The 25,963-nt window shown below is 36.1% G+C and overlaps 1 protein-coding gene and 3 long non-coding RNA genes across 6 annotated transcripts; 1 reads left to right on the top strand and 3 right to left on the bottom strand.

Moving 5' to 3' along the window:
• Window positions 1–411: 411 nt before the first annotated feature.
• On the bottom strand, window positions 412–2,071 carry LOC148154231 (uncharacterized). The gene is made up of 2 exons (XR_015765993.1): window positions 1,984–2,071; window positions 412–824 (listed from the first exon to the last, which is right to left on the bottom strand). It is a non-coding gene; the product is annotated as an uncharacterized LOC148154231 (long non-coding RNA).
• A 2,049-nt stretch (window positions 2,072–4,120) lies between these two features.
• Window positions 4,121–25,225, bottom strand: LOC148154232 (uncharacterized). The gene is made up of 3 exons (XR_015765980.1): window positions 25,089–25,225; window positions 5,602–5,651; window positions 4,121–5,485 (listed from the first exon to the last, which is right to left on the bottom strand). It is a non-coding gene; the product is annotated as an uncharacterized LOC148154232 (long non-coding RNA).
• On the top strand, window positions 9,688–13,198 carry LOC106910714 (programmed cell death 1 ligand 1-like). 3 transcript variants are annotated; one of them, XM_088015152.1, is made up of 4 exons: window positions 9,688–10,822; window positions 12,154–12,203; window positions 12,316–12,678; window positions 12,809–13,198. In XM_088015152.1, exons 2-4 carry the CDS (start codon window positions 12,155–12,157, stop codon window positions 12,988–12,990), a joined length of 594 nt encoding a protein of 197 aa, XP_087871278.1. In that variant the 5' UTR covers window positions 9,688–10,822; window position 12,154; the 3' UTR covers window positions 12,991–13,198. The 3 variants fall into 3 exon arrangements, with proteins under 3 accessions (XP_087871278.1, XP_087871279.1, XP_087871277.1); XM_088015153.1 differs by having other exon boundaries at window positions 12,319–12,678; window positions 12,806–13,198; XM_088015151.1 differs by having other exon boundaries at window positions 10,568–10,822; window positions 12,806–13,198.
• On the bottom strand, window positions 15,737–16,340 carry LOC148154233 (uncharacterized). The gene is made up of 2 exons (XR_015765985.1): window positions 16,189–16,340; window positions 15,737–16,047 (listed from the first exon to the last, which is right to left on the bottom strand). It is a non-coding gene; the product is annotated as an uncharacterized LOC148154233 (long non-coding RNA).
• Window positions 25,226–25,963: the final 738 nt, after the last annotated feature.

Below are 25,963 nucleotides of genomic sequence, written 5' to 3' on the forward strand. Positions count from 1 at the left end.
GTTCTGATCCAGAATCTGAGGATCATGTGACCTGATCTGACTGAGAGAAGCATCAGGTTGAAGCTGCTGATCAACTGATCAGATCAATATTTAATAATCAGAAATAAACACATTTCATTAAAGGAAACATTTTAAATCTGTGTTTTCACATTAGAACTGAATAAAGACAGAAAGGAGGAGAACAACTAACTTTCACTGCTGAGCAGCTTTTAGTCAGAGCTTAGAGCGCCACCATGTGGACAAAGAGAAACATTTCAGCTGTGAAACAGCAGCTCTGCTTTTCTTCATCTATGTCAAATTGATGACAGTTTTGATCAAATCTGCTGAGAAAAATGTGAAAACTTAAAACTTTGAATGAGACAAATTAATAAGTGAAAAATATTCTACATTCAACATGGAGTCCTGACAACATTTTACTATAAAAACTGATTTATTTACAACATTTTAACATCAGAAAGAGAAAATGAAATGATTCAAGTAACAAAACCTTTCAGCTTTTAGACAGGAAACAGCTAAACTACATCCACTCTATGGCCAGACCAGAGAGACTTCGGTTGCCGTTGACAACCGGAGGAGTGATGCTCTGGGCCTGGTTTACAGTCTTCATATCAACCAGGATCTGCTCTGGTTACCAAAGTGATGAAGAGTGAAATGTGAGGCCGTCTGTCCGTCCAACAGCTTCAGGAACCTTCAGGTTGAACAGAGTCAGGAAAAGTTTGACCATCAGAGCTGCTGCTGTCAGTAACAGAGAAACATGGAGGCCGATTCTTCCTCGACCTTCTGCTTCTGGATCCAAGGTCATTTTCTGGGTTGGAGGTCAGCAGCTGCTGGACGGAGAGAAATAAGAAGGAGATTTATGGAAATACTAAATATTTCATTCAGAATGAGAAAATGTTCAGAGAAACTGTTTGGGTTTGTTTTGTTTTAATATTTAATGGCTTTGAATTTTACAGAAAGCTGCAGAAAAATAAAGTTTAACTGTACATTAAACAAACATGAAACCAAATAAACAACAAAGACTGATTTGGTTTTGTTTTAATCTGGATAAACCGGGTCGGTTCTGCTCACAAACCCACAGAAACATGAAGACTTTTCATCTTTTTCTCTGATTTTATCCAGAGTGTCTTTCTGGATAAAATCAGAAAGACTCACTGGTTTCAAAAATGTCTTACTTTTTATTTTTGTTGGCTCTAGTGGCCTTTATTTGAAAGCGGTCAACAGGAAAGAGAGTAATGAGAGAAGGGGAGACATGCAGCAAATGTCACCAGGCCAGGATTGAAGCTGCTGCATCCAGGACCAAGGCCTCCTCACCTGGGTTGAGTTTTGACCCTGCGCTGCTACAGCACCCCTAATATTAGTTACTTTTTAATCAAAAACACTTTCCTGCATCTTTTCAGTTTTCTTTCACAAAATTTAAAGTCACAAGTTTTAGACTTGAAGGGGCAGAATGATGTGTTTCCCAAGCACATAGTGATATTTTATAGCACAATCAAGTAACTGCATCACCTCCAGTTGTTATAAAAACAACTGGGCATTTAAAAAAAGCGTTTAAAATTTGAGTTATAATGTGACACCATGAAATTGGGTCTCTGTCTCTTTAAAAACTCTTTCTGATATCCTGCCTTCAGGATGTCATCACATGGCACCTATATTAACCCTTTAGGAAACTTTTTACCACCGTTGCACTGAGATGTAACTCCTATAATGACAGATGTTCCATCAGGTGTTGCTAATTGCTGCTTTCTAGTTCCTCGGCTTGGAAACTGCAGCTCTGAGGAGGAGCAACATCCAACCAGGCGTTTTACACAGATGAATGGTTGCCATGGAGATTAAATGATTTCTCAAACATGCATGAAAGCATCAAAGCAGCACTCTAGGTATGTTTTTGATGAGGGAATAACAATATAATGCAAAGCTCAAAAGAGTTGATTCTACATAATAAAAGTTCTACATTAAAAGTTCAGGTGTTTCAGGAAAACTCACCAGAAACGTTGAGTCGACATGTTGCAGAGTTGAATCCATCTTCAGTTTTCACGTCACACAGATACAGACCAGAGTCTTCAGTCTTCAGTCTGGACACATGGAGTCTGATTCGTCCTTCTCTGAGGACGTCTTTGTCACTCTGGACTCGTCCTGAAAACTGATCATACTGAGAATCTGGAAACTCATCATCTTCATGGACTCGATAGAGAACTAGTTCTTTATGAGGAGCCAACAAGCTGCAGACAATGAACAGTTCCCTGTAGGACCCCTGAGTCCTGGTGGTGAAGGTCCACTCCAGAGTGATGCTGTGGTTCTCCTCTGCCTCATAGCTGCTCTGGGTCACATTCACTACAAATGTTGCTGCTGAGGAGACAGAGAGGGAAAGAGAGGAGCAGACACACTGAGAACTGGAACATGGGAGTCTTTCAGCTCCATCTAGAGAGCTTTCTGTCACAAAGACAAGATGGAGACTGACCACAGAGACATGAGCTGAGGATGAGGAGCAGCAGGGAGATCATCTTCATCCTGAGAGAGGAAGAGGAGGAGGGGAGGACATTAATAAACATCAGTCACTACATTAAACCTAAACTGCTTTTATGAGTAAAATAAGCATCTTAAATTTCCTTGTTCTTGTCTTAAACCTTCATTCATTTTTTCTGTCCCTGTTTAGATTGTTGTGTTGAATTTTACAATCAATTCTGCAGTTTTATTCTGAAAAGAAAGATTCATGTTAGACAGCTACAAAACTAAACCAGACATTTATATATCACAGTTACAGTTTTCAGTGTCAATGTTTCATTGACAATGTTATATTTGAGGATTGAGAATATTCGTCTTTCCAAATAAAAGCTGCTACAAACATTAATGTAAAAGGAAGAAGCTGAGTTCACATTGAGTGAAGCATCACTGAGATGCAGTTAGAAGCAGATCGTCCACATTCTGATGTCGTCTATTATTCTGATTATCAGTGACAGAAACACACTGTGCTATTGGGCAAGTTTTATTTTTGAGCATTATGTTATTAATCATAAACTACAAATTCTCATTTAATCTTAAATATTACTAAACCGCAAACATAAATGTTCAAAATTGAATGTTTAAGAGTCACAATTAATGGCCTCTTTGCAGCCTCCCTCATTATAAATATTCACATCACCTGCTGTTAAGATTCAGCTTGGAGTTGGAAAATATGCCTAAAATAAAGTTATGGTCAAAATACTTACTTATTTAATAATTATGCAAAATGTTTACTGTCATTTTATCATCACAAACTAAAGTCTGAGCAACTAAAGTTAAAACATAAAGCTTGATTTTCTCTGCAACATGCAGAAACATGTTTTCGTCACTAGATGGCGCCAGCTGTCCGATAACATTTGATCTTTTTCTATTGTTTTGTTTTATTCCTCAACTTTCTTACCCAGCAGATGAATAATGTTCATATTTGATCAGATCCTGAATTAAGCAGCACAAATATCATTTTTGATGTTAAAAATGAAAGTTTTTCTTCATCTTGATAAAATTCGCATTTCCTGCTTCTCTGCAGAAACCATCTGTCGCCTTTTACCTTTATGTCTGAGCTGCAAACACACGTCTGTCAAAACGCAATTTAGATGCATAATGTGCGTTAAATAAAGTATTTATTTTAGCATTTTACTTTCTGAACACAAAGCAGCATTTTAATCTGCCGTCATGGCGCTGCTTCCTCATCAGTATGTAACGTAACAAAAGTTGTAGAAAACATTAAACCAAGAAGATATGAATATATTTGAGCTGCTCACCTGTTCATTTATTGATTATCTGGACGAAATGATCAGAAAGTTTCAGAAAGAAAAACAACAACAACGGAATCAAAAGTAAAAGCTGCAGAGCTCCAGTGGCTGAAAAAGAGGAAGATCAAAACTGAAAGTAAAAAATATGCAAACAAAACCACATTGAAGGGACAAGCTGTTAGACAACTACACTGACTGACGAAACATTTTAGTTTGATTTGTTTCCCACTGAATGTTAGAGAAATTAATATTAAAATTTGTAACATTGTTGGATTCGTATGGCATCGTGTAGAAACACAAACTGTTTCTAAGCTCCAATCTGACTGGATTAAAATTTAAATCACTTTATTTTACACAGGACAACATGGTTGTAAATATGGATTTATTGAAAACTTTGAAATATTATTTACAGCGCATGAACATGATAAAGTGCTTTGTAACAATAGGTATGAGTTTAACAATCAGGAAATAACAGAAAAAGACAAAACAATCCTGAAAAATTACGTCACAGTTCTTCAAGTTGTAGGATTTCACCTTGGAAAATAAATGCCTCATTTCACAGGTTTAATATAAAAAAACTGTCAGAAATGCAAAGCAGCAAATGAAATCATTAATATATTGAACTTTAGTCTGGAAGTGTTGAAAATCCATCTTCAAATGAGTCCAAAGTCATCACTAAATAGATTCACCTCTGAAAATATTGAAGACCTGATTGGTCCCAGCAAATTCCCTCCAAGTTCAGATAAATATCAGATGAATTATCTTGATTTGACCCTCCTCAGGCCTCAGTAAGCATGAGAAATGTTATGAGAGGATAAAATGCAGTAAATGTAGTCAGTATGAACCAACACACATATAAAATGCTCCGGTTCTCCGTGGAGATTATTTTGTCTCAATCTGAACTATCAGGTGAACTAACTGATCCTTATTAAAAGAAATCACTCTATTGTGAGACAAGGGGGTCAACCCCACCACTCTTTTAAAAACATTTTTTTTATGTTTCAAACTGAGGCAGAGGGATGAAGAACAATTCAACATGAAACTGATTTCCTGTCAGCCTTTATCATTAATCCCAGTAATGTGCTGCTTACAGTGAAGTTTAGCAGAAACCAGCTGATTTGATACCAGTTAATTTGTCAGAAACAGCTACTGAATATGCAACCCCGACCTCAAACCTGCCCCAACTCATGCACTGTAAAATAAGACCAATATTGTAACTTATAATTATTGTATTAATCCAGCAATTTAAGCAAACAGACTAATGTAAAACAACTGGAACGCAGCAGAGCTGTTTTATTCTGATCCTGATGATCTGAATCTGAATATTGTTTTTCTCCATTCAATAATGGAGGAAAGTAAGAACACCTTCTTCAATTTAAAAGTTTTACCTTCAAGGATTAAAACATGACATTTCTGTCATGTGAAATAAACTTTACATGAATAAATAGACAGTTTCTAAAAACAAACATATTTCAGTTTTTCTAATTATTCAGGAAAATAACGTCCAATCCAAGAGCTCCATCAGTTGCTCTCCAGCTACATGGCTGAAATAATTTCTGAACATCTCTGATTGTTTCCAAAACAGCGACGTAAGAGACATTTGGTCAGCTGAAATAATGCTACAGATCCGACTGCTGAAAACACTGCAAGAGAAATCTGAAGGCCGATGTTTGGCGAACGTTTAGCTTCTGGATCTCCAATCGGTTCCTGAGGGTCGGAGGTGTAAGCAGCTTCTGGAAGGACAGAACAATGAAGAGGATTTATGGCAGACGCTCTGAGAACTGGAACATGGGAGTCTTTCAGCTCCATCTAGAGAGCTTTCTGTCACAAAGACAAGATGGAGACTGACCACAGAGACATGAGCTGAGGATGAGGAGCAGCAGGGAGATCATCTTCATCCTGAGAGAGGAAGAGGAGGAGGAGAGGCAGCAGGACATCAGGAACAACATCAGTCAGTATGAGGAACAACTATAGTCATAGCAACTCAGTCTGACCTTTGACCTCAGTTTCTTCAGATGGAAACTCCTGAACTGCAGGTTTGAATCTGAAACAGTAAAATGTTCAGAGCAGATCAGCAACAAGACATTTTATATCAATCATCAGTCATGAAGGCGCTAATGACCCTTTAATAAAAAAAACACGCTTTTCATATGATCTAAACTATACTGTATAAAATTTTCTCTGTTGTGCAGTAAAATAATCAGTTTAATTTCTATTCACATGTTTTAGAAACACAAGTAAAACATCAAACTTATAGAAAATTAAATTTATATTAAAGGTTTCAGGCCTGATCACAAAAAACAATCTACTGCCTGATCAATAATTATGTTGTGCAAATTCTGCAGAATTTTATTGAGAGCATATAGAAAAAGGACAAAGTTAACCTTTAAACATGAATCTATATTTAAAACAACATTAATTTCTGCACACTTAACTGACGATGAGCCACAGGTCTGAGTTTATTGATTTCATTCACAAACCTCTTAATATGTTTATATAAATGATGTGGAACTGGAACGAAAACTTAAACACGATTATTTATTGCATTAACTCAGTGAGTTAAATCGATACCAGAGGGTTAAAAATTTGGAAAAATGTTCAGAAAAAAGTGACCAGGATTATTGTTGCTCAGAAATATGTTGTTTTAAAAACAAAGCTAGAAAAAAGCAGAGCAGATTTTTGAAGATGGTTGATGCTGAAAACCATCATAAGTCCATTGATTGTTTTATAACTTTTTGGGTTCATGATGTTCTTTATTTCCACTCTGAATTAATAACTGATAAAAATCAGAGAAACACTCAATGTATTTCACACGATAACAGATAATCTGCAAATGTTCAGGTTATGATGTGTTAAACTTGTGGTTTGCTCTAGTTAGAAATATTTGGTTTCTAACTAGAGCAAACATCACGTTTGTGAAGGTCACGACCTCATGATGGGAACACATCTGTTTACTCTTCAGTGGGTTTATTTATCTGTTGTTCATAAACGTAAGCAGCGTTTTTGGGTAATTCATCTGCTGAATGATGAGCAGTAAAACTGAAGTAAACTGTCATAAAGCTGAAGCTGCAGAGATCAGAGGATTCTGGCTTCATTCAGATCCACTAGAAGATCTTTGATGGTCAGAACTGGAACAAAATATCATCTTTCTGCTAGAAAACCAAATATTTCTGATACATTTTCATGTTTTAACATCTTTTATCAGACTAATTTCTTCCAGCTTTCATCCACTGACAGAAATCAGTTGATCTGATTCAGTGAACTCAGTGAGTTTCATTCAGGATATCAGCTGTTTGACACCAAACATGCTGCTTTTACATTGCAAAAACCAAAATCCTTACAAAGTATTTAGTCTAGTTTTTAGTGCAAATATCTTAGTACACTTGAAATATGACAAAAACTATAAGTAACTTTTCAGCACAAAACTGGGGCTTGTTTAAAGTCAATAATCTCTTGATATTGATGAAAAAGTATCAGATTATTTGACTTAATAACATGAGAAAAATGTCTTAAGTTAAATAAAACCATTGGACGGTAAAACTCTGAAACATGATGACAAGTTTCTGGAAAACAGCAGAGACAAAGTTTCCTGTTTAAATGTTTCTATGAGGAAAAGCAAGTATAAATATGTCCTCTGGGTCACATTCATTACTATTAATTTAAACTTGGAGTCACAAGTCTGATAAAGTAAAAATAACTATTATGACCAATAAGACAGAGGATTCTGGACAACATGCAAACATCTATGAATGTTTAAAATCAAGGTTGAGAAGATGATCTGCCACAAAGGGACCAGTTCAAGTAACTCACCTGGTGATGTGGATCTCCTGGTTTAGCAGAAGGTTGGAACAGCAGCAGACCAGATAATAATGCTGCTGTTGTTTATATATGATGGGTGGGAGGCGTTTCTGATCACACTGTCAGAAAGAAGAACCAAACATCAAAACATCAAGGTAGATGAGCTCTGGGGAGGTTTTGTGGTTAGATGATGAAAATCGGAGGACACACACACACACACACACACACACACACACGCACACACACACACACACACACACACCTACATGCACGCACACAGGGGAGGAGAGACAGACGGGGGAGATATTTGTATTCAGATAAATGTATTCAGAGATATTTTACAAATGTTTTCTCAGCAACAATTTCATGCATATTTTTAGTTTACAAACTCTGAACAGTTTAGACATTAAATAATAGACATGATCCAGATTTCACAAGTTTGTTTATATAAAAATCAAGAATTATAACATTTTATAAGTGATTTAACTCAGAAGAGTCAAAGATCTGAAACATCCATCCATCCATTTTCTTTACACCTTGTCCCTCAGTGGGGTCAGGAGGTGCTGGTGCCTCTCCAGCTAATGTTCTGGGTGAGAGGCGGGGTCACCCTGGACAGGTCGCCAGTCTGTCACAGGGCAACACAGAGACACACCATGCACACACACACTCACACCTAGGGGCAATTTGGAGAGACCAATTAACCTGACATGTTTTTGGACTGTGGGAGGAAACCAGAGTACCTGGAGAAAACCCACCATGCACAGGGAGAACATGCAAACTCCATGCAGAAAGACCAGGGCTGGGAATCGAACCCAGAACCTTCTTGCTGCCAGGCAACAGCTCTACCAACTGCGGCCCGATCTGAAACATGTTCCGGTGTTTTACTGCTGCTGTGTTTGTTTATCACCACAAGGTGGCAGTAATGATCTGTTTCAACATGGATCTTTCCTGTTTTGTCATCAGTATTAAACTCAACTTTTCCACCATGTTGATGAAAAATAACTGAATGTTTATGAACCAGCTGATCCAACATCTGTCCTGATGTTCTTCATCACTTCACTGATGTTTATTCATCTGATCATTTCAGGTCAGATGTTTGTGAGATGAAGTTCAGAGGAAACTTCCAGAAAACTGTTCTTCATGTTATCATTTGTAAATGTTGCTGAATCATTAAATAATTATATTGAAGCTGAAGCAGATCCATCTGATTCCAGGTCTGAACTGAAGTTTCTCCTTTTCTCTCCAGCAGCTGCTGATCAGCTTCAACCTCCGACTGAGAATCTACAACCAAACAGTCGAGGAAGAATCTGAGTTTATGTTTCACCGGGACTTTTAGCTCTTATTATTTATGTTTTACATCAGTTTTAAAATGCAAACTAGAAAGAAAATATATTTATAATAAAATAGATGAGTTTCTCTCTGAAATTACACCTGGAATCTGAAAGTATAATACAATATTAAGATATTAATTCATTAATAGTTTATTATTATTAAGGGAGTAATGAAGAAATATTTGAGCAAATATCTAGTTTGATTTTAAAGGTTAAGTTTTAGCACAGCTGTTAAAACTTTCCTCTGAAAAATGCTGATAGTTTCTTATGTTTTCTAAACTCTTAACTATTTATTAAAGTTTAAATGTTGCACATAGTTGTGAATAAATGTCAACACATTGTAAACAAGATAAAGTAAAATATGTTCTGTCTTGCTTTTTTGTGTGTGCTTTTTTTGTGAAATTGTGGAAATAAATATTTTCACTTATAAATCTGTCTCGTTTAGAGTTTTAATTTTTCACATTTTCTCAACAGTTTATCGAAACTTAAAAATAGATTCATCCAGGCCATCTTAGTTGTTCTAAAGTTTAATTTGCTCAAAGTAACAAAGTCAGTTTTAGTGATTTAAACTCACCTGAGTGAAGTTGCCCCCCCACCTTCTTCAAATCAGACACAATTGGTGTCAAACGTTTGTGTTGGTTTGGCTTTGAAGATATTAATGAAAGTGTAAAGGTCAAAAGCGGGCGGGTGGCTGGTTGACCTTTTGACCTTTACACTTTCATTAATATCTTCAAAGCCAAAGCATCACAAACGTTTGACACCAATTTTGTCTGATTTGAAGAAGGTGGGGGCCAACTTCACTCACGTTTTAAACTCTGCAGCTGAACCTGAAACATGTGAAGAGACACAATCTGCCTGGAAACGAGGAAAACTCTGAGATCAGAGGAGAATCACTGAGTGGAAACGAGTCTGGATGGAAAAAAGTCTTTATGCCATCAGTTTGGAGCAAATGTCAGAGTTTCTGATTCTTTAGTTGTTTATCCTGAACATCTTTACTGAACGTCTCTGATGATTCAGTCACATTTAATCACAGGCTGACCTGAACATCCAACATTTATTAACTCTTTAATTCCTCATCCTGGATCCAGATGTTGAAGCTGAAGCTGCTTTGATTGGAGGAGAAATCCTCAGAAGAAGAAGATGGAGGAACTGATGGTATCAATAATTGACCAATATTAACTTTCTCATTTATTAGAGCCACGTCAGCTTTGAACGGTTTTACACGTTAGAGGAACCTGAAGTTAAAACTGGAGAAAACATTCAGAAATATTCTGTCTTCCTCCAGGACTCTGGGTCTGTTTTTCTCTCTGAGTCTCTTTTATAAAAACATGATTTTATCAAACAGCTTCTATGAACACATGAAGGGTCATTGATTCATTAAAAGCGCTAAAATATTTCTCTCACTTCTCTCGTTTCTCAATAAGACCAGGAAGGACAGACCGCAGCAGCAAGGAGGAGCAGTCAGCCATGATGCGTTCAGGTAACCTCGGACGTTGAATCTTTAAGACACAAATGGGACAGATTATAGTAAAAATAACAAAACAAAAATAAAAGGGTTCAACATTAACATCAGATTTATCTAATCAAGCATTTTCCTAAACCAGCAGTAAGAAGTTCAATCTGTGTGTTTCTATTAAATCAGTCTGACCGAGGCGTCCTTCGTTCATCCAGTGGTGTTACGTCATCAGTGATTTGAATTTGCCCGCTTTCATTCTCTCACATGGACTGCAGCGGATGGATGAAGCTCATGTCTGAGACCTTCTGGGTGACTCTAATTTATTTAGTTTTTGTCCTCCAGTTTTTCTCTGTGAAGTTTTTTGTTGAGAAGCGGCGATAACTCAGCAGATCCTCTGCAGAAAATCAGACGAGTTTCTACAACAGAAAGTCATTGCAGCTCTGATGAAACCGATAAAACCTGCAGCCTCTAAATGCAACAAAGAGGTGAGGATATCAGTTAGAACAACATGATCTTAGACCTGCTACTTGTTGTTTTCTTCCTCAAACTGATCAGCGGACTCAGACGAAGATGATCAAACTTCTTTCTGCAGGTTTTCTTTCCAAACGAAGCGGAACCACTTGGCGGTTCCACAATGTTTGGTTTCCTTTAGCAACCAGGATCTGTTGCTCCCTTTGCTCACATTGTTTCAGATGAACTAGTGATATTTAAGCGCTGAACTTGTTTCATACGAAGAGATGAGTACAAACGTGAAAATGAAAATATTAATGAATAAAAATCTTGATAAAATATTTTTTCAGAAAAAAAAAAACAGAGAAACTTCATGAAACAGATCTATATTCACCTCCACCAAGTTAAACTCATGTAATCTGAGCTGAGCTGATTTAATAAATGTTTTCTGGCATTCAGTGACACATAAACTCCATAAAATACAGACTGAAGCATAAAACAAAGATAAACAGTAAAAGGTTTATGTTATTGAGACTGAATTAATATGTTTAATGAATATATTCATTAACTTAATTCAGGTTTTATTTAATAAATCATTTAGTCTCTTTTGATGAATTGAAGTATATAATTTAATATTAAATAAACCTTTTTCAATTAATGAACACTCTGCAGATCATAGAAGCAGTGAATTATGGGATTGTTCAGCTTTAGTTTGTAACTTTGTCATTAATAGAGAAAGAATAAAATCACAAACTCCTGCAGATTTCCAGGTTGATGATTAATAATAATTAATCTCCAAAAAAATAAAGTTTCTGCTCTGAAATCAGAGGAAGTTGAAGCTGCTGCTGTATTTACTTATGGCCACAAGGTGGCAGTAGTGCTGTTTTTATTTTTACATTTTCCCACTGTATTATAAGCTGGTGGGCCACCAGACTTTACTTCCTCCAACTATCATGTATAAATATGATGTATAAATATGATGTATAAATATGAGACAGTAAAGATGATTACATTAGGTTTATAGTGACCCATTGATGAGGACGAGGTGCAAAGTGGGTCGTCCTGTTAGTCTCACTATTATTTCCAAATCATGATGTCGGCTTGTGCATGTCAGAATTTTTGTAACTTTTAACATTTTTCAACACAAAAACATGGTGGACTGACCTACTGACCCTGACACTGAGCTTAACGGGTGAAGAATGTTTTACCATAACAGATTCAAAGAAACTTTAATCATCATCACAAAACTAGAAAGTTGAGGAGTTTCTACCTGATGAATCTAAAAGTCAGACTGTAGATGTTCCTCATAATGTGACTGATGTTTATTAATGTCCTGCTGCCTCTCCTCCTCCTCTTCCTCTCTCAGGATGAAGATGATCTCCCTGCTGCTCCTCATCCTCAGCTCATGTCTCTGTGGTCAGTCTCCATCTTGTCTTTGTGACAGAAAGCTCTCTAGATGGAGCTGAAAGACTCCCATGTTCCAGTTCTCAGTGTGTCTGCTCCTCTCTTTCCCTCTCTGTCTCCTCAGCAGCAACATTTGTAGTGAATGTGACCCAGAGCAGCTATGAGGCAGAGGAGAACCACAGCATCACTCTGGAGTGGACCTTCACCACCAGGACTCAGGGATCCTACAGGGAACTGTTCATCTACTGTGAAGCGAACACGGATCATGGAGTTTTTGTTCTCTATCAGGTCCATCATGGTGTTGAGTTTCCAGAATCTCAGGATGATCAGTTTTCAGGACGAGTCCAGAGTGACAAAGACGTCCTCAGAGAAGGACGAATCAGACTCCATGTGTCCAGACTGAGGACTGAAGACTCGGGTCTGTATCTGTGTGACGTGAAAACTGAAGATGGATTCAACTCTGGAAGATGTCGACTCAACGTTACTGGTGAGAAGAAAGTAATGGAAATGTTTTCCAATGAACAGTTAGAAACTGACATTTATATCCATGATAAACATAATTATCTTAAAGTTAAAACTTCTTGAGTAAGTAAATAATTTCTTTTCTTTTCCAGCAGCTGCTGATCATCTCCAAACTCAGAGACCAAATTTGACTCCAGAACCAGAGAGATGGACACATATCATCTGGATTAAAGTAGCAGCTGTAACATTTGTGATTATTCTAGTTGTAGTTCTAATTTATACTCATAGGAGAAGCAAGACGTCTTTTAACTCAACAGACTCTTTGAGAAACACATGAACTATGTGGGAAAAGTCTTGATTTTCTGTTTTAAAGAAATAAAAGACTTTAAAACCTTATAAATCAGTTTTCAGTTAAATAATTTTTTTATATGTATAAAGTCTCTTGTCACTGCTGTTGGGTTTACCTCTAATAAGAACACTGTAAATTATTGTCTCAGATGTTTATGTTTAATTCCAGTTTTATTAAATGTAGTTTTTTCCTCCTGTTTTTGTTGCTCCATTAAATCTTCATCCAGCTGTTTCACCTCAGTGAGCATCAAACCTCATGAACATCCAGATGTTAACTAATAAACTCAACTTTAGTAGAAATCATTTCATCCAGATGGAAAACATCAAAGTCATCAGAGGAGAGTTAAGTTATAAATATCACATTTTATTGCTGTTGTATATTATTGTGATACTTTTTCTTGTTTTTCTTCATAACTAAATGTTATGAATATAATTATATGAAAACTAAAATGTTTCTATTTGTTCATAGCAAACATTTTGCATAATTAACTACCAACCACCAATCTTAATAATTTGTCCAGTTTTCCTCCAACAATCCATAAATAACATTTTCTTGTGATAAATAATAAATAATTTAACTAACAGGACAATAATCTCCTCTCTCTGGGTAAATGAACATCTCCAAAACAAACAGCTCAGTTTCATCTCATTAATATATTCTTAGACATTGTGGATCGTCATAATTTCTCTTTTTAAAACTGACTCTAAGGTAATTTATTCATGTATAATCTGCCATCTTTATGTTTATTAAAAATAACCTTATTTTTATTACAACAAACCCTCTTAGTCAAATCTTTTCACAATAAACCAGCTGGAAACCTTTTTCTCTTATGAAGTTTTTGTGATGATCTGTTTTCTGTGTAGTTATTTTTGAGGTTTTTCTGTGTTTTGTTCTGTCGTCCCTGTTTGCTCCCAGTTGTGTCCAGTTCCCTGATTTCCTCCCTGTGTTTAACCCCACCTGTTGTCTCTGTCCTTCGTCGCTCCTCGTCTACTGTTTGTCATTTGTCTGTCTGTTTCCGTTGCTGCCTGTATTTCTCAGTTTGTTCCTGGTTCTTTATTAAATCATAATTTCATCATGACTACCCAGGTTCACCGGCGTCTTCCTCACCTCCAACCACTGGACATCATGACAGTTTTATTGTTTTCAGAGGAATTTGATGCAGTTCAGCATTAAAGACTTTAATGTTTTTCAGAGAACTGGTGTTTAAATTAAATAGCTTCCTGTTAAATATTTCTGTCTAAAATCTGGTAAAATATCCTCTAATAATCTGATGAATCATCTAAACATTCATTTAAAATAAATGTTCAACATTCAGATCAGCCCTTAGTTCACAGATGATGATAATATTTTCCTCATTAACCTGATAGAGTCTCTGAGTCATTTTGGTCCCAAAAGGTGAATTAATATTAATTAGTGATTCCATCTGATGTCTGATATTCAACATGTCTGATGTTATTATAATAATCATCAAGTCTCTCCAGTTAATCTCCATCTATTGGTTCTAGTTTTCTGACTGAGCCTGAAAATCCCTCAGCATGACGACATTTTATACTGAGCTGCTCTCGTCACTAAAATCCTGGTAACAGGAAAAACTGAAGAGTTTTCTAAAACCTTTTGGTCCATTGGTCAGAACCAGAAGAATTTTATTGTCATTGTCAGAAAGACAACGGAAATGCAGGTCCAGTACAACCATCCATTACACAACACCACACTGGGAGGGGGGTGAAGTGGAAGAGGGGGGGGGGGGAAGTTGGTTGATCTTTACTTGTTGCAACGTGATGAATGTTTCTGCCACCAGGGGGCGACAGCAGCCCATTGCAGACAGTCATGTCTGAACCTGGAAATGAACAAAAGTTACCTTTACCTTTCACATCTACGTCATCTGACTCTGCACTTCTGAACCAATCAGAAACCGAGGCAGAGTTTGTCGTTTAAGGAAGTCATTGCAGCATTTCTATCTCCAACCCACATGTCACAGACTTTGTTTAGACCATTAAATCACTGGTTACATACATTTTTAAAACATTTAAACATTTAGTAAATCCAGATCTACCAAGTATTTTGTCTCCTTCCTTAAAGTTTTCCTTCTCAGTTTTTCTCCTCCCTCTCTGACTTTATCAGCCTGTAAAAGCAGAGCGATGTTTCTGTGTTTAGCTTTATCAGCTGGTTTCCATGCCGACCTCTGGGTCTGAAGGACTGTGAGGTTCAGCCTCTGCTGGTCTGAGAGCTGATAGAAAAGGAAACAGGCTATTAATAAAAGCCTCAGTTTCTGTTCATTGATAAAAACATAAAACTACAGAATAAACATCAGTTTCTCAATGTTTGAGTTGTAACATTTAGAAAACTTTGGATTCGTTGAAGTATTAACGGTTCTCTAATGAAACCTCAACATTTAAATTTATAAACTTTCCTACAAAAACAAACACTGATGGTGAAAATCTAAATTAAAGAATAAAACATTGTTTCACGAATAAAAATCATCACTTGAAAATAATGACATATTAATAACCACTCAAAAGTGTCTAGGTGTCTTGTTTTACGACATATTAATCCAAATGTTCATTTAATCATAATAAATTAAATAATTTCATCAGATAAATATCTTTGGTCTCAGTAACAATCAGCTGATTCAGAATTCAGACTCAATAACTGATCAATGGTTCTGACAGACAGAAATCATTTAGATTTAAAACAGGAAATGGAAACAATAACAATAAATGACTCAGTGTCATCATTATTACAATAAAATGTTTTATTACAGTCTAATATTTTCCTTATCAAAACACATTAAAGAAAAATGTCATGTTTTTGTCGTGACAGATTTATTATCAGCCGAACTCAAGTGAACAAATTTTTTATCTGTATTATATTTTTCAGCTCCACTTGTTAAATGATTTGTATTACTTTTCTTTCTGAAAGTAATAAATATTATAATTATAACAATCAGAGCTGCTGTCACTCCCAGACTGATGAAGATGATGCTCCTTCCTCTCTCTGGTTCTGGAGTCGAAGTTGGTCTCTGAGTTTGGATCTGATCAGCAGCTGCTGTAGAAATATCAGAAATATTTATTAAAATCTGATGAAAACTGAGATCCAAGAGGATTCATGTAGAAGATGAAGATGTTGGTTCATTAAACAGATTAAGATTTTAATCAAAGGAAAATGATTTATATTATTTCTTCTCACCAGTAACGTTGAGTCGACATCTTCCAGAGTTGAATCCATCTTCAGTTTTCACGTCACACAGATACAGACCAGAGTCTTCAGTCCTCAGTCTGGACACATGGAGTCTGATTCGTCCTTCTCTGAGGACGTCTTTGTCACTCTGGACTCGTCCTGAAAAAAAATACAGAACAAAATTCATCTACCAAGGTCCAGCTGCTTTGTGTTAAATAATGAATTACTTCTGTAACCAGAGAGAAACTGATGATTGGCTGACTTTTTTATTACTGTAGTAATTTGTTGCCCAGGATCTGAACAAAGATGTGTCATGTTGTTATGGTGTTTCCCAACCCTGATCCTTGAAGCACATTCCTATGCAGTTCTGCTGAATAAGATGACTTCTGTTAAAATTAAGTTTAGACAGGAAAACCCCTGAAGCCTTCAGAGTGTGTTGAAGAAGAGAGGAACTGAGTCACACAGTGAAGGACTGAATAAATAAAAACTGAGTCGTAGTTTCAGAACCGCTGCCTGTTGTTGCAAAGGAGATTAGTGAAATTATTTTATGTCATGACAAATGTCATGAGTCTGCAATGTTTAAACACGTTATTTTCTATAAGCATGTTTATTAAAAAAAAACAACAACAACAACAACAAAAACGGTGAGACAACTGAAGGCAATAAGATCCCTGTTCACCAGCAGGCAGAGAGAATAGAGCTGCTTTCTCTGATGAAGATCATGGTGGAAATCTGAGGAGAAAGTTTATAGTATCTTAATTTATTCTATCTAATTTGCCCTTTGGGACCAATAAAGTATTTTTGAATTTATATTTGAATCTTTCTTTAATCTGAATCTCACTGAGGTTTTTGTTGGCTGCAAAGTTAATTCAGTTCAAAACTTTAATAAAACATAAAACAACAACAGGCCCTTTAACCAGTCGGCTATAAAACACTTAGTTTTTCCAAGAAGAGCTCAGGCTGAGGTGTTGGTGATGATCAGTTTATGATTTTTATCAGCAGGTTCTGCTTCCTGCTCATGTGGATCAAAATGCTCCAGAAAACAGCAGGTTGAGTCGTTATTAGACTAAATGAAAGGACAATTTTCACTGATGTTCCTCTGATCCTAAAATCACTTCAGGATTAATGAGCCACAACAACATGCAGGTTTCTGACAGACAGCAATAAACAAAGCAGCCATGAGACGTTTAAGTGTTCGTTCTGCCATAAAGTGGAAATCCTGTGTGTGCTTGTACAGGAAATGCTATTTTCGGCAGTGACCTGCCTTCCTGGTATTCTAGAAAGGCAGGACCTGGTCTTGGTCTTGTCTTCCAGTTGTGTGGTAGATACATTTCCTGTATCTTTCCCGGATACAGGAAATGATGTATAAGCTCTTCAGGCTGTGGAAAAGCACAACATTGCTTCCCTTTCTGGGCATTTTTTCAACGAGTCTCACTGAAAAAAAATTAGGCTCATTTTCAATTTGTGTGAAAACAAGGCTCATTCTTTTCACACAAATTTCAGACTTTATAATGTCAGAGTCTATCCTTTCTTTAATACCATAAATTTCTGTTTAATCGTGGAAAAGTATCTTTTATTTCTTGCAGATTTAAGACTTTTCAGCATCATTGAACAGCCTAGATGTTCTTGTAAATATATTAAATCATGAAATATCTGAGAGTTTCAGTAGAAATGTATTGGGCTCATTATTCTTCTGAGTACAGTCGTACTAATTATCAGTCACACTACACTCTAAAAAGTGTTTTTGGGCTGTAGTTCATCTTATGGACTTATTTACATTAATTTAACTTAATTCTTTTGCTTTTGCTATGACAACTTACTTTTTTGTGTTCATTCAACTCAAAACTTACAAATCTTTAACCTTAAGGAACTTTTCACTTTGACTTTACTTAAAACAATTGAGTTCAACGCCAGTTTTGTATCCTAAGTCTGACCAACTCAATTTATTATGATCATCCAACTCAATTCACTAAGTTCTTCCAACTCAATTTGCTAAGTTTTTATAACTTAATTCATAAGGGGGTTTAACATGACAAATTTAAGTCATTCTTACTCAAATCATTTATTTTGTTCTAATAAACATTTAAAATCTCTTTGATTTAATTCTACAGAAAGTCAACTCAAACTTTTAAGAAGTTCCAAACTAAATTTAAATAATCTTTTTACAGTGTCATCTAAATACACAAATCTTTTCCTTAAATAACCTTTTTCACTTTGACTTTACTTGAAATAATTCAGTTTGTGTCCCATGTCTGACACAATGACTCTTACGCTTACAGGGACACATTCCCAGTAAGCGACTGTGGCTCTGTGGATAGAGCAGTTGCCTTGTAATCGGAAGGTTGTCAGTTCAATTCCAGCTTCCTCCTGTCGTATGTTAATGTGTCCCCTGGGTACTTAATGCCAAGTTGCCAACCAATCTGAGCATTAAATACATGTGTGAATATGTGGTCAAAAGTGTTATTTAAGTTTATTTACCATTTTTGAAGTAAACTAAATGATTTGAGTAAGACTGACTTAACAAATTGAGTTGGGTGATTATAATATATTGAATTGGTTAAACTTAATAAATTTAGTTGGATAAACTTAATTGAATTGCTTGTTACCTACAGAAGCAATTCAATTAAGTTGGTTCAACTTTTTTCTTTTTAGAGTGTAAATAAAACATGTTGTAGCTTGAGTCATAACATAAACGTTCAACTCTGCAGTTTTAAATTACATTCAACACCAACTTCACTTCATTTTCCAATAATGACTTTCAGTAACATCCAGCATGAACCACCGAGGTGTTTGTTGCTGTGACTGATATAATGAGCTGCTGCTCTCTGACTGATTACATTCAAACATTTCCAGTCCTGCACACATCTGTGAGAATCTTTCCACAGATCTTATCAAACATCTGTGTGAACAAAATAATCATTCTGCATTAAGTGAACTTCACTGACTGCAGGAGGAGAAATCATCTGTTGGTCTCTGATGAAAACCATGTGAGGTGAAGGCAGGAGCTTCATAGAAACTGTTTCAACCATCAGTTCAGGCATCAGTTACACAAGCTGTGGTCTGATGAAGCTGAAGTGGAAATGTTTGACCAAGATGACCAAAGTTACATTTGGAGGAAGAACTGGGATGCTGGTGACATCCTAACTCTGAAGCATAGTGTTGGCAGCATCATGCTGGGGGACTGTTTTGCCGCAGGAGGAACTGCTACAATAATAACTTCAAGTATTTTGTTTCATTTATTTCAGTTCTTTTAAATCTAGACTAAAACCCTCTCCTGTTTATAGCTGTTTTTGAAGCATAATAAATTAAACACTGACCAACATATCAGATCTGTGTTGATGATTTTGATTATAACATTCATCAAAATGTAATGTCTGCAGACGTCGCAGACCCTGCAGACGCCTTACAGCTGCAGGCGTCCAGGTGGACGTCCAGGTGTTTCTCCAGCTGTTTACAGTCTATTGTTGACTGTATGGTTCCTTTTATGACTTTATATTTTTGTTTTTATAATTTAAAGCACTTTGAGCTGTCTTGTTGTTGAAATGTGCTACACAGATAAACTTGAGTGATTATTATTTAAATTAATCGACATGTTAGCAGTAATAATCAATATTAATAATGCTAGAGTTAGCACAACAACTAATTTTCTTCTGTTGTCCGAAAGCAAAACACAGAGAATAATACAAACATGAAATTACTATAGAAATCAGAAACTAGAGCAGAATAAACAAGGTGATCTGCACAAACTGCATCTCCAGATAGTTTTCAAACAGTTTTAAGTTCCTAATTTAAAATGTCAATGTGTTTCATGACTGCAGGCCTCTGATGCATTCAGCCAAAGTGGCTTAACAGCAATAAATTCATCTTTTTGGCCCTGATCTCAGTCCTACAGAGATCCTACCAACATGGCCTCATGTTTCCTCCAATCATTTCTGCCCAGTTTTTTAAAAACACCTTTTAACTTCCTGTCTGCCTGAAAACACAGATCTGTCTAAACATGCTCAGAAACAGAACGTCTTCAATAAAGTGTTTTATCCTTTCAGTTTCTGACCTCAAAGCAACATTTAATCCTCCACCTCAGCACAGTTTCATCTTCAGTGCTAATGTAACAATCTGTAGGAAGCTAACATTAAATAGAAGGGGAATAATTAAGATCTGCTCTTTTGTTTTTAAATCAATCACTTGGATGATGAAATGATTTTGAGGAAACAAAAATATCAGAATGTGAAGCAAAGCAAACCTTAAAGTTCAGCTTCTATTTATAACTGGAGGAGGAAAGAAGCTGTTGTGCAGAAATGAAACCAAACATGGATAGAAGTGTGAATCATGACTGTTGCTTCATTTTGGTTTAATCAGTTCAAAGCAACAAGACAGTTAGAATTGCTTAATACCTTACATACTTTACAACAAGGCACCTTGAATGGCTTTCTTCTAATAAGATTACCTTACCTGTCTTACCTTTATCTAGGAGTCAAACTATATTTCTTTACTTTCATTCAGAGAAAACAAACTTCAGTTTGATTCAGTGAAGGTTTAGTAAACATTCTTTGTTACATGAAGCCTGCAGTGAGGCCTGTCACTATAAGCAATAAATCAATGAATACATGACAAATTAAATCAAGCTCAATCATTTCCATTTGTATAATTTATTGTTTTCCTCTTTTCTGTCTTTCTACTAAAAACCAGATAAAAGTCTTCAGTCTGGTACTTTGGACTCAATCAGCCGTTTATTGAAGGACAAGTTTGTTTATAGATACTTTATAATTCATTTATTTGTTGTTTATGTGGTTTTGTTTATTTATCTTGAATATTTAAAATGTCTTATTCATTATTATGACAGGTCTGCCTGCAGATCATGCCATCATTGTATAAAGAACAAAGACACTTTTGAAAAATGTTGTTGCATTTCTTAAAGCCACTAACTACACTTTCATTCAGATGTTAACAATCTAACTGGTTCCAAGTTTCAGGTTTAGAGTTTATTGTTGAAGTTATTTGATTTATTTCCTAATTAATTTCTCATTAACTTATTAATTTAATCAGTAGGTCTTCAGAAAAGCAAAATGTTTTAGTGCCTGAGTAGGTGGCAAAACACAGGAACTAAAACACAAAGTTTCACCTCCTCATATTCGTCCTCTGAAGCTGTTGAAACTAAACTCAATAAACCACAAAACCTGGACTGAAAACCGTCAAAATGAAAACTCAGCTTGTTGACTTCCCCACGTCTTCCTGCTCTTACATGAAGAAACTTCAACGAATTTATCACTTTAATAAAAAAATACTCAGTGAAATTAAAACTTGGGTTGCTTTAAATGATCAGGTCACTGGTTTAAATAATCTGCTTTTAATGATTGTAAATGAGAATGAAGAACATGAGCAGAAATGTTTAACTGAACCTTCAGAAAATAGAGAAATAAATTAACTATATTCAGGAATAAATGTTGGCTGTGTAACAAGCTGCTGAATCATTTTATCTATTCACTTATTAAGCTTCTTTTAGAAACTCTCCATGTTTCTGAAATGTCAACCTGGATCCTCCTGTTTCTGACTTTAGGCTCAGTTTTCATTTACAGCAGATTGTTTACAACAAATTCAAGTTTCTGTAACGGGAATGAAAACTTCAGTTTAGATTCTTAGAGTCAATAAAACTTGAGCAGCTCAACCTGGAGATAAAAATCAGAAATAATAAAAAGCTTGTCTCTTGCTCTCTGAGCACGATAAGCTCAGGAATGTGTTCCTTGTTTTGTCATTTCTCTTGTTCAGAGAGCAAGAGAAATGCATGTTCAAATGCTAAGGAACACTTTCCTGAGCTTCCTCTCAGAGAGCAAGCTCACATTCTTGAGCTTTCTCTCTGAGAGCAAAGTCAGGAATGTGAGCTTGCTCTCTGAGCTGTCAGAGAGCAAGCGAAATGCTCAGGAATGTGTTCCTTGCTTTGTCAAAGAACACAGACAAATTCAGACACACAGACACACCTCTAGTAGATATTCCACTGTGTCAACATGACTGCAGGGTGAGGGTTGGTAGTTTTTCTCTGCTGTCTAATTTAAACTGCATCACATCTGAAAGCCTGAAGGAGGAAGAGAATAACAAAACTCTTACTTACTTTTTACAGTTAGTAGAACAGATTAATTTTTGTTTCAAGCACCATGTAAAAAATGTCACCAAAATGAATCATTTGATCCAGCTGATTAAAATAAAACCATTTTTACTTTCTGATGTTACTTCATGTCTCTAATGACCAGCTTTAACTGCTGCTGTGTATTACAGTTGTGGTCAAAAGTTTACATACACTTGTAAAAAACATAATGTTATGGCTGTCTTGAGTTTTCAATAAGTTCTACAACTCTTATTTTTCTGTGATAGAGTGATCGGAACACATACATGTTTGTCACAAAAAACAGTCATAAAATTTGGTTCTTTCATAAATTTATTATGGGTCTGCTGAAAATGTCACCAAATCTGCTGGGTCAAAAATATACATACAGCAACAAAATTTGTCAACTTTGGTGATGTAGCGAGTTGTGTCAATCAAATTAGCTTCATGTCATGGCCTCTTCACTTCTTGTAAGTGATTCTGATTGACTACAGCTGTTGACTTCTCATGAGCCCATTTAAATAGGGCTCATTTGACCCAGTGATTAGACTCAGCTACAAAAGCTACAATGGGAAAGTCAAAGGAACTCAGTGTGGATCTGAAAAAGCGAATTATTGACTTGAACAAGTCAGGGAAGTCACTTGGAGCCATTTCAAAGCAGCTACAGGTCCCAAGAGCAACTGTGCAGACAATTATACGCAAGTATAAAGTGCATGGAACAGTTGTGTCACTGCCACGATCAGGAAGAAAACGCAAGCTATCACATGCTGCCGAGAGGAGATTGGTCAGGATGGTCAAGAGTCAACCAAGAATCACCAAGAAGCAGGTCTGCAAGGATTTGGAAGGTGATGGAACACAGGTGTCAGTCTCCACAGTCAAGCGTGTTTTACATCGCCATGGACTGAGAGGCTGCCGTGCAAGAAAGAAGCCCTTGCTCCAGAAAAGGCACCTTAAGACTCGGCTGAAGTTTGCTGCTGATCACATGGACAAAGATAAAACCTTCTGGAGGAAAGTTCTCTGGTCAGACGAAACAAAAATTGAGCTGTTTGGCCACAACACCCAGCAATATGTTTGGAGGAGAAAAGGTGAGGCCTTTAATCCCAGGAACACCATGCCTACTGTCAAGCATGGTGGTGGTAGTATTATGCTCTGGGGATGTTTTGCTGGCAGTGGAACTGGTTCTTTGCAGAAAGTAAATGGGATAATGAAGAAGGAGGATTACCTCCAAATTCTGCAGGAAAACTTAAAACCATCAGCCCGAAGGTTGGGTCTTGGGCGCAGTTGGGTGTTCCAACAAGACAATGACCCAAAACACACATCAAAAGTGGTAAAGGAATGGCTAAACCAGGCTAGAATTAAGGTTTTAGAATGGCCTTCCCAAAGTCCTGACTTAAACCCCATTGAGAACATGTGGACAGTGCTAAAGAAACAGGTTCATGCAAGAAAACCATCACATTTAGCTGAACTGCACCAATTCTGTCAAGAAGAGTGGTCAAACATTCGACCTGAAGCTTGCCAGGACCTTGTGGATGGCTAACAAAAGCGCCTAGTTGCCGTGAAAATGGCCAAGGGACATGTAACCAAATACTAATGTTGCTGTATGTATATTTTTGACCCAGCAGATTTGGTGACATTTTCAGCAGACCCATAAAAAATTTATGAAAGAACCAAATTTTATGACTGTTTTTTGTGACAAACAGGTATGTGTTCCGATCACTCTATCACAGAAAAATAAGAGTTGTAGAACTTATTGAAGACTCAAGACAGCCATAACATTATGATTTTTTACAAGTGTATGTAAACTTTTGACCACAACTGTATATGTGAAAATATTAAATCCCTTCATCAGAAAAATATCTTTGGTCTCATTAACAATCAGCTGATTCATCATTTAGACACAAAACTGATCAATGGGTCTGATTGGGACAGAAATCATTTAGAAATTATTTAAAACGTGAAGCAATAAATGATTCAATGTCATCATTATTACAATACAATATTTCATTACAATCTAACATTTTCCTCATCAAAACACATTAAAGAAAATGTCATGTTTTTGTCATGACAAAATTAGATTCAGCCAAACTCAAGTTAAACTTTTATCTGTATTATATTTTTCAACTCTGCACAGTGGCGCAGCTGGTAGCGCTGTTGCCTTGCAGCAAGAAGGTTCTGGGTTTGATTCCCAGCCCTGGTGCATGGTGGGTTTTCTCTGGGTCCTCTGGTTTCCTCCCACAGTCTGGACATCTAGAGGATCTACAGCTCATGTCAAGAAGTTACATTTGATCAGCAGCATGTCTGCCAATTTATAACATGCAGTTTAGATTCAGCATTAAAAATGTATTGTCTTATATAAACATCTAAAATACTCACATATGTATGAACTCTTAGTGCTTCTTCTTTTATAACAAAATGAGGAAGAACATGAGCTGATTAACCTTTACTTTCAGATGTAAATCTGACATTTGAACTTTGTAAAAAAAAAAAAAAACAGGAGGTTTATGGCCTTTATTCTATCAGAATAACAACTTTTACATGAAACTGTTCTTGGACAACTATCTGTGAAAGATTAGTTTTATCCATGAGGATCTGAAAACTTCAGACTAGAGAAAGCAGAAGTCAAGACAGTCACTCATCCTGGAGATCATCTTCATCCTGAGAGAGGAAGAGGAGAAGAAGCAGCTCACATATGTGATCAACATCACTCAGTACAAGGAGCATCTGTTGCTGCAGCTTCAATTGATTTAATTATTCAGCAACATTTACAGATGAAGTGAAGGACAGTGTTCTGGTGGTTTTCTGAACATTTTCTCACGTTTAGTCTTTGACCTCATCTGGCATGAAAAAATCAAGATGAATAAACATCAGTGAAGTGGTGAAGAACATCAGGAAAGATGTTTGATCAGCTGGTTCATGAACTTTCTGCGGCATCAGCATGGTGGAAAGGTTGAGTTTAAAAAACAGAGAAAAGATTCATGTTTGAAAACAGATCATTACTGCCACCTCGTGGTAGTAAATAAACACAGCAGCAATAAAACATCAGAAGATGATTCGGATTATTGATCCTTCTTAGTAAAATCAGTCTGTTATAAAATTTAGAAACTCACTAAAATACTAGTTTAGGTTTTTTTTGTTCTACTGTTAAATAATCAGATGACAGATTCAGAAATGATTTATTTTTATTTATACACTGAAAATCTGCACAAAATTATTATTGGAAAAATATTTGTTTTTTTGCCTTCTGCACATTTGTCACCATTCATATGGAGAGAATATGGATTGCTTAGTCAAAACTGTTACTAAGGAAAAAAATATTTCCACCAATTGGCAGAGTAAAGTATTAACTCTACAAACATTAATTTTAAAGCTTCACTGTCTTTGAGTTGTTATTCTTTATTGCTTGATCATCCAAAGTGCAGAAAGATTCTGATTACAGAAACTGATTCATATCAATCTAGAACTGAATTAAGAAAACAAATATTTTCTGATTGTCAAAAGAAAATTTCGGCATTATGACAAACATCCTGTGTGATATTTGGAAATAGCAGATTGTTGAACCTTCCTGCATAAAGCCTTCTATTGTTTAATGTGAAGTCAGATTTCCATTAAATTAGTCTTGTGCAAAATAAATTACATTTAGATTCAGAGATTCCATTTTTGGCTACATAGTTTTTCATTAGCCCTGAGCAG

Source organism: Poecilia mexicana, unplaced genomic scaffold, assembly GCF_051168715.1.
Source record: "Poecilia mexicana isolate PSO_F unplaced genomic scaffold, ASM5116871v1 scaffold_18, whole genome shotgun sequence".
Taxonomy (NCBI): Eukaryota; Metazoa; Chordata; class Actinopteri; order Cyprinodontiformes; family Poeciliidae; genus Poecilia; species Poecilia mexicana.